General features: G+C 57.6%; 1 protein-coding gene across 1 annotated transcript; it reads right to left on the bottom strand.

The window, feature by feature from the left end:
* Positions 1 to 4122: 4122 nt before the first annotated feature.
* LOC104615288 (sestrin-3-like) lies at positions 4123 to 7586 on the bottom strand (the record flags this gene model as incomplete). The annotated part of the gene is made up of 8 exons (XM_010294177.1): positions 4123 to 4418; positions 4974 to 5118; positions 5441 to 5631; positions 6061 to 6179; positions 6439 to 6550; positions 6634 to 6870; positions 6986 to 7168; positions 7383 to 7586. Coding segments are annotated over 8 exons (1281 nt in total), but the record flags the coding sequence as incomplete, so codon positions are not given.
* Positions 7587 to 9317: the final 1731 nt, after the last annotated feature.

Genomic DNA, 9317 nt, shown 5'->3' with positions numbered 1-9317 from the left:
GCAAGGGATCTTAAGGCTCCTGCTTCAAGATTTAAGCCAATCTCCAAAAATAAGGCATTAGGAGGAGATCCTTAGGGGAACTGTATGTTCCTCATCTGTTCCTCAGGCACTTCTTAGGGCTTCCTGCAAGCATATAATGGTAGGTGCTGTTGGAGAAATAAAAGGCTGAGAGTGGATTTTGCAGTTGTTGATCGGGTCATGTGGATGAGTTCAAAACTTGACATAGAACAGGTGATCATGCATTCTCCTTGTAGCTGTTAACATTTTTATGCTGATTTGAACATTGGCCTGTGACATAAGCATTGCCAAGGAGAGCAAAGTGCAGAATTGGTGCTAGGCTGGGCCCTGGATGCTCAGGGTTGGTTTTGATGTGTGTGACACCAAGTCACCAAGAATCCCGCTGTGTTCTGTCCTAAGAGCTACCTGGGTTCAGTGCACCTAGGTCAGCCTTTCTTGCAGTCTTGGAGACCTTGTAGCTCTCCTGAGTTGTCACCATAAGCATTTTGGCCTATGGAGTAGTTGCCTGCAGAGCAGAGGTACCTGAAGCCAGTGCAAAAACTTCACCAGCTTTTCTGCTCAGCTTTAGTTTCTGGCCAGAGACCTGCGTTGCCCTGGATGCTTGCTGGTTAATGAACACTTCTCCTGTGCCACCCGTGATGGGACCATGTCTGAAAGCACAATGGGGAAGTCTGTTATCCTACTTCACGTGGCTTTTGTGGTGGAGTAGCTGGTGTGTGGGGAAGGCAGGAGTGGGGAGATGGTGGGGTCCACGCTGCCTGTTCCAGCGCTGTCCTGGCAGGACAGTGTGTCTCCAGCTCCAATCTACTATTTCCCCCACCACCACCACTGTCGTAAGACCAGCAACCATAGGCCTGGCTTTTAATGGGTGGGTTATAGGAGCTGTGTCAGTAACCATTGCTGCAGAGTGGCTTGCTGTTCTTTGCAGGCCAGGACACACTGTTCCTCCCACCACACAACTTGGGGATGGCTGGGCTGTTACAAAAGCAGTCCTGGCTGCGCCTGCCAGCACACCTTTCTGCTACAGGCTGTTGCAAGAAACTCGGTGACTGCTTTGGATGTGTGCCTGCATCCTCCCCTCAGTAGTTCCAGGTAAGGTCACGGTGGCCTAGCTCCCACATGGGTGTGCTGGACGTTCTGGAGGGTTCCTGCAAAGGGGAGGTACCCCGGGCTCTGGCAGTTCTCCTCCTTCCAGCCACAGAGCAATAGAGAGGAATGACCTAGTTTGAGCAGATGAAGGGTGCAGGGGGCACCAGGGCAGGGTCCCAAGTGCTGAAGTTGTCAGACTTGTGGCGTGCCATGTGGCTTAGAGTCATCTGCTTACCTCGAATGGTGTAGTGCCTGCACTGCCCTTCCCAGGAAGCCTCAAAGCCTAGACCTTTGTGAGTACAACAGCTTCACAGCCTGGCTGAGCACAGGAAAGGAGCAGGGAGGGTTGATAGGGTCAAGAACCAGCTCATGAGTTTCCAAAGCTAAGCTGTAGTTATTGGTGTGGGTGTAGAACTGCCCTGAAGTATCTGGTCAACAAGACCCTTACAGGCTTCTCCAGTGATGCAATTCCCCATACTTGAGTTATCTGCTGCAAGATCTACTTGGGACGTGGTAGTAACTCTGCTGCCTCTGCAGGGATGGGAGTAGATGGTTGCTTCATCTCTTGCTTTCTAGCTCTGAGATCATGTGGGGATGTTTTGTTCTTGTTAGGGAACTGAGACTGACAGTCTCCCCTGGCCTTGCCAGCAGCTGTGCTCGTTTCTGGGCAGGACTGACAGTCCATAGAGCCCTTCATCTTGCTGCCATGACCGGTGCTTGTTCTGCGAGCTGGAGCAAGTGGCAGCTGCCCCGGCTCCTGCAAGGCCAGCTCTTTGTGCATAAACAGGGCGGGGGGGGCCAAAAAGGAACCTGCTTCGTGTCTCCTGGGGACAGGCAGCCCTTTGCCCCCAGCCAGCACTGTGCTGTTACTGCCTTCTCCCTTCTCTCTCCTCAGCAGCGTGGGGTGATGGCGGGTGGTGAGGATGCTGCTGCTGGCAGCCAGCCTTTGGGTTGCGTGGAGCTGCAGATGCGCTGCTTGCTTTGGGAGCAGCGAGCCCTGTTGAGAACTGCCTGCTGTGGCTCGTTCCAGCCCTGCAGGGGACAGAGCCGTTTTCACAGGGGCAAGGGAAAGGCTGGCAAAATGGCTGGCAGACAGCCTGGCTGCCACGGTTAATCAGAGCACTGCAGCCGATGGTGAGGAGGACACCCAGCTGCCCCTATCTGTGCCCAGCCCTCACTTGGGGCTAAATGATGGTACAGCAGCGCCTGTCCCAGTACTGTTGAGCCAAGTCTGGTCGTAGCTGTCCCAGTACCAGTCATCCTGGTACTGGTGCCACTGTCCTGGCACCAGTACTGCCCACCATCATTTTACTGCCTGGGCACCAGCTTGGCCCAGTACATGCTAGCCCAGCCTCAGCACAGGTTCCTCCAGGCCATGCTGCAGGGAGGGCACCTGCAGTGTGGCTGGGGAAGGAGTTGGCCCTGGTTTCTGGCCTTGCTCACTGCGCACCTGCTGTGAGCATGAGCAAAATGCTTCTTCCTCAGCTGCAGAAGCAGCACCCACACTTCGCCCACCCATGGCCAGGTATGAGCCAGCTCCTTCCTTCAGCACCCTTCTCCTTGCCAGAGCACAACAGCCCCCTGAAAACCTTCTCTCTTTTCCTATTGAATGTGCAACGCTGTGGAAGTCATTCATCTGAGCATGGAAGGAGGACATGGCTGAGCTGAACAGGATGGGTCCAGCCTCAGTGACCAGAACTGTCGACACAGGACCCCACTGCAGGTGGGAACATTGGGTTTCCTGGAGCTGGAGCCATTTTGGGGCTGCAGTCAGCCAGGTACTGCTGTCCTGCCCTCAGAGCAGCCATGTAAGTTTGGATCCCCTTCCCAACATCTGGCAGAAATAAAGCACACATCCATGTCAAACATAATATATTTATAGCAAAAATAGGCTTTTTCTGTAGCTTCCATACACAAGGTTTTCTCCCCGTACATTTATGCAGTAAACAGGTCGACTGAAGCAGCATGTGCTGGGCTGACTCGACAGCTGCCCTTGCTTCAGGCTCCCACTTATTGCGGGTGGCCTCATTCCCCTTTTGTGGCTGCTCCCCGGAGCCTGCACTTGATCCCTCGTACCTCCCCAGCCAGGGCCTGCAGCACACACAGGGAGCAGCCCTAAGCCGGGGGGAACGGTGGTGCATGCTCCTGCCCACCAGGCAGAGGGCAAGGCTAGTGCACTAGTGCACGAGCTGTTCAAATGGGGACAGGTTTCAAGGAGAAGCTTCCCATAGCTCACCTGTGCTGATCACTGGCTCTTCCACCATGCTGTTAAGCAGCAAGTGACTGGGCACAGGACCTCAGCGTTCTCATGGTGGTAAGATACAAGCCACATTAACCCAGGAAGCCTCTCTTGTTCCCCTGACCCTCCACTGATGGGAGGCAGAGGAGAGGCTTTGGGGCAAGCTTCCTGAGGACTGCCCAAAGTCCACTGCAGAAACCTCCAGAGCTTGAACGCTGTCAGAGACCTCACCCTGCTCTCAGAGAAGGCAGAGCACTAGGGCACCCTGCTAGTAAGAGCTTCACAGTTTGGAGTTCACGGTCATTTGAGTTTCGGGGTCATTGCTTGTCTATCCCAGAGGGGTTTGGCACACAGACCTAAGGGGCAGGACATGTAGGCAGCAAGGACATCCCCTTCCCATCCCAGGCTGGGGAAGGGCCCTCGCTCAGAGCCAGCACTCCTCCCTGGCTGACCACACAACCTGGGACATTGCAGCACACCTGCGAGCTGCCCATGCTGTTGTCAAGTGAGATGCATCACCCCAATGAGGCCAGGTACCAAAGGGTGGCTTGCGGCCCAGCCACTGCAGCACAGGGAAGGAAGCCTGCTCTCCCCTCTGCCCTTCCCGTGGTGGCTGGGGCTCTCGCAGCACCTGGGTGAGGAGCTTCTGCTCACGGGGGAGCATCCCTCTAAACTGGCCCCAGCCCCCTCCCGCCTCCCTCTCCCCGTGTCTTTAGCAGTCCTCCTTGTACATCTTCAGTCTTCCAGCATCACACCGACATCTCAGCAGCACGGACTTGCCTCACAGTTTGGTAATTGCACGTAATGGGGCCACTCAGCAAGCCCCACATCGGGGCGGGGGGGGGAGGGGGGGAAGGAACAAGACAGTCAAGTAAACTAAATTGAGTAATCCCTTGCTGTCCGTCCCAGCATGATGGGTCACGCACAAGTCCAGGGATAAGAGGGTGCTGCCCGGCCCTGCCGCAGCACAGCTCCCCACCATCTAGGAGATCATGTATTGGGTGATGGCCTGCAACGCGTACAGCAGCTCTGCCTGCATTCGGGCTTCCAGGATGAGCAGATTCACGTGGACCTAAGGGAGAAGCAAGAGAGGTTCAGGCAGCCGCACTGTGCTGTGGGCAACAGTGCAAGCAAGCACCCACCCAAGCTAGTGAGTCTTGGCATGGGATAAAATGCCACCAATTTTTCCAGTATCAGCAGCTGCCTTTTCCCCCTCCTCCCAGTCCTGCAGACTGTGGGTGCCTCCCAGAGCCACATGGTGGGGAGTGCTCAGCACACTTGTCACCAGCATGCCAGGCTGGCACCAGCATGGTCCCCGGCGCCCCACAGCAGCCGCTCCTGCAAGTTACAGCTGGACCAAGGACTTGCCTGGAGGCACTCACCAATGGCGTCATGGCCTTGGAGATCCCCACGCACTGCCAGTGGCCCCTGTGCTCATCACACTGTGGGCATCCCCACACCATGCTAAGCCCAGCTCCTTGCCAGATTCCATTTCCCCCCACACCTGCCTCAGACTAGTTTGGTGGCTCAAAGGTTTCCTGTACATCCCCCGAAGCACCCCAGCCTGCAGCCCCTGCCTGCTCCAGCCCCACCACAGCTGGTGAGAGCCAGGGGCCGGCTGTCCCACCTTTTCACTGTGCTTGAACTGCTTCCAGAACCTGTCAAACATTTCTGAGTTTGTTTTCTCTGGGTAGCAGGTTACAGTTTTAATGTAAACTTTGAGCATTCGCTCCAGGAGCTGATTCACTTCTGCGTAGTCGTAGTCATCGTACCTGTGGGGAGCACAGGGGCAAGTCACAGCCAGCACTGTCCCCCTACAATGCACCTCGCCCGTGGTCTGCCCGGGGCATGGCACAGCTGTGGGGCAGGGGCACACACGGCAGCGGCCACCAGGCACTGAAGCCCTGTCCCTGAAGGGCCCTGGCCGGGCTAGCGAAGCTGAGAATCTCTTCCCTGCCTGGCCCAGCATCCAGGCAGGTGATTCACCTCCATCTCTTTTCCAAGCCCATCTGCAGGACAGCTCAAGTGCCCTACCCTCCTCCCACCTGGGTCAGCTCAGTTTTCTCCCCTGGACTGTGAGGCTGGTTTCCCTACCTAATGCCAAACATGCAGTGGATGTAGTTCCAGATGCCCCGCTTGAAGACGGAGGGTTCACAGCCCTGCCGCTTGGCCATGGCACTGCTTTGCAGACCATCCACCATCCGAAACTTCTCATCCAGGAGATGCCCGATGTCGGAGTAGAGACGGTTAACCAGTGAGAAGCCATGGTCTTCCCAGGAGTAATCCTGTTGAGCACAGCAAGAGGCTTTCGCAACTGCAAAAAGGAGCCTGGGGCATGTTCCCAGGAAGGAGGGCTGGAGTTCTCGGGACGCAACAGAATTCAATAGGTTTGCTCTGGGGGCGGCTCTGCCACAAACCACAACATCCCTCATCAGGCAGCTTTGGAATGATTTTGACCCTTGCCTCTGTGAGGGCAACGTGAAGAAATCGGCAGCCCTTGGGACTGATGTCACTGGTCACTTCCCTCTCCCCAACCCTAGTGGGGCAGGTCCCCTCTCAGACCTGAGCTTCCCTGCTTGGGCATTTTGCAAAAGTAGCTGTGCCAGATCCAGGCTGGACAGGTGGGCACCCCTGTGACAGTCTGCTCCCCACCAGGAGCCGAGAGGAGAGGTGGCAGCCTGGGCTATTACCCTCTGGGAGAGCAGGAACCTCACCTGGACTCTGAATACCTGCGTCTGATCCTCGTCGCGCCGGGCAAAGTCCTGGTATCCAAAGTCAGGGTCCTGCATGTAGCATGCAAGGTTGGTGGCACTGGTGACTTCCCCGTCAGTATCTGCAAGAGGGGAGAGCCCCACAGATGGGTCAGAGCAATGCTCAGCTGCCCTGTTCCTAGCCACAGCAGGTGTCAAAAGCCAGGCCTTGCTGCGCCTCTTTGGGAAGCACTCCTGCCTTCCTCCCTCCCGCCAGCATCCCAGGAGCCCTCTCCAAACTGTACATCATGGAAAATGTAACTACAGACATGGGGGTCCAACACCCAGGTATGCCATACAAACTCCAATCCTGCACACCCACCTCTGCTCTCTGCCACTCACCTTCCTCTCGGTCCTGCTGCAGCAGCCTTGTCTCCTCCCTGTCCTCAGTCTCCACGTGGATCCGCTGCATGCGTTCCCGGAGGGAATCCAGCTCCATGCAGGAGTCCAAGGACTGCACAGACACAATCTCAGGGGTGAAGGCAGCAGTCCCAGCCGCGCTCCCATCCCCCCTTGGACCCACCCTCAGGGACTCACCCGCTTGCGGTTGATGCGCAGCAGCTCCTGGCTGCAACCATTGCTGGCGGTGGCTTCACAGAAGCACTGGTTCCCGGGCGACAAGGGCTTCAGCAAGCCTCGGCCCCCCGGCCCATCGTCCTGCTCGCAGCCACAGCCGAAGACAAAGCTGGCGAGCGCATGGCAGTGCGCCAGGACAACAACAGCATGCACCAGCTCCGCCAGTGACCAGCTCCACTCACTGATTTTTAGCAGCTTCTGCAGGACACAGACAGACCAGCGATGCAATGCGGGCAGGGTGCTGGCACCCCCTGGGGATGCTGCTGTCCCCGCCGCCAACCTGGTCCCCGGCTGATAGCCCCCCTTGCAATACCTCAATGTGCTCCTTGGTGATCAACCATGGCCGGTGTGCCAGGATCTTGTTGATCTCATTGAGGTTGCGGAGTTTGGGGGGGATGAAGTCGAGGCCACGCAGCCACTGGGGATCACCCCCTGCCCGCAAGAACTGCAGCACGTGCAGGTTCACCAGGTACCGGCACTGGTGCCGGGCAGCTGCCTGCAAGAGCAGCATATCAGCATCCCCGCACCGCGCCAATGGAACAGGCATCCTGGGACCCTGCGCCCACCTCTCGTCCAACCTCCAGGACATCATGATTTTGGCCGCTGCAGAGAAGCCTGCTGCACAGGCTGTCTGGTGGAGGGAGAGCAGCGAGCCTCGCAGGGCTGAGCAGAGCCCCCCATCCCCTCCGGCAGCTCCCAGCGGGGCTCACCATGATGGCAATGTAGTGCCGGCAGTCGAAGGGCAGTGGGCCGTCCATGTGCATCAGATAGTGCTGCGTCTTGAGGAAACTGTCGAGGTACTGTGGGTGGTAGCCCATCTGCTGGGTCACCGCCTCCAGCCGCCCCCGGCTTGCCAGCACCTTCACAAAGAGGAACTGAGGGCGCTCGGGGTCACTGCTGGACATCTTCACTACCTGCAGGGAACATGCTCTGCTTAGCTCTCCTCAGAGCAGCCCCTGCTGCAGCAGCCCACCCCAGCCAAGCCTGGGCTCTGCAAGGGGCTGGGCTGCCCTCTCCTGGCTTGGTGCCCCCAGAGGGAGACCATCAGGTCAGAAGCCTCTGCAGAGGGCTCAGGTTGGGGAGCTGGGCAGAGCACTGGTTAGCAGGGTCATACTAGCAGGACAGGCTGCAAGAAACACAGGTTGGTCTCTGCCTGGGAGAGGGCATTGTCTGCTGAGCAGAGGCAAAGGACAAACTAAGTAGTGATGTTTCCTTGCAGTCTTAGAGGCAAATACAAGGCCAGAGCAGGAGAAACATGACAGATGAAAGACCTCCCAGAGTGGAACAGCACATTAGTGTTACTGCCAGGCCCCTGCACAGCCAGCACCAAGCCCTCCCGCCCAGCACTGGGACAGAGGGAGAGCTATGCAGCCAGCTGAGCGGCTTCTGCTCTCCTGCTCTGACAAGCCAAGGGGCAAGCGATGCCCTGGCCCCCACCACATGGTTGGGAGCACACAGAGGGGCTCAGAGGTCTCCCCGGGCACTACCCAAGGAGACAGCATGGGAACATGTCCCCAGCACACGGGTGCATGGCACAGCTGGCACCAGGTGCTCCCACTGGTGAAAACACAGATGGGCAACTCAGCGAGGGGTCCATACACCCCCAGCAGCACCTGCCCCAATGCTGCACCAGTGCCCCAGCTGAGCACAGCCACAAGCCACGCTGCCCTAGTCCTCCCTGAGAGGGTGGTGGGAGCAGAGGGCAGGGATCTACAAAAAGGCTCTTGGCAACTGCTGTGCCCTAATGGTCCCACTGCCACACCTCCCACCCGACAGTGGGGTCTGCACCTGCAGCCCACCTGTGCCAAGGCACAGGCACAGCAGGTGCTAACCCTTGTCACACAGAAAGTCACGGCTCCCGCTTGCACACAGGACCCCAGGCAGCACCCTCAGACGCAGAGAGTGCACCTCCCATTCTGGGCTCGAACCGAAATCTCTCCTGGGAGCAATTGGCCCTGCTGGCACCGCTGTCATCTTCCTCCCATCTGTCTCTCCGGTGCAGTCACCTGAAGGCTGGTAACCCAGGCACAGCCAACAGCAGTGGCATGGTAGCAAACCAGGAGCACATCTGCAAAGCAGCCACTGTTCCACCATGACCCCGAGTTGTCACTGCTGGCCAGGTGAGCAGAATAGCCCTCAGAGTGCCAACCAGGAACCCCAGTACCCCATGCACGTCACCTTGCCAGCACCTATCGTGCCAGTCAGAGAGCTACAACCAGGCCTTAATTTCTGCAGCGGCTCAGCGTGCCACCACGAGGCAACCCAGAGGGTCGGAGCAGCACTGGCAGGGACAGCAAAGCCACGGAGTGCGGAGCAGAGCACCCCAGGGTGAGAGGGAGGCAGAGGGGCTGAGCCACGAAGCAACACCAAGCAGTCGTACCTGCACAGGCAGCACAGGAAGTGGCTATTTTTCACCATCCTGCGCTGCTGACAAACACACCATCACTCAGGTGTGAAGAGATTTACTTGATGCCATTTGGAGCTTTGCTTTTGGCCAAAGGGGTCCAAAAAAACCCCAACCCAAAGCCAAATTAAAATGAGGAGGGTCCCACAGGAGAATGTGCGAACCAGAAGGAACTGCACTGCAAAGTCCCTCTCCTCGGGAAAATGAGATGCCCTGAGGACACCCATGGGGCTACAGCCAC

Source organism: Phaethon lepturus, unplaced genomic scaffold (assembly GCF_000687285.1).
Source record: "Phaethon lepturus isolate BGI_N335 unplaced genomic scaffold, ASM68728v1 scaffold42449, whole genome shotgun sequence".
Lineage (NCBI taxonomy): Eukaryota > Metazoa > Chordata > Aves > Phaethontiformes > Phaethontidae > Phaethon > Phaethon lepturus.
The sequence above is the reverse complement of the archived record's forward strand: the minus strand, read 5'-3'. Positions and strand labels throughout refer to the sequence as shown.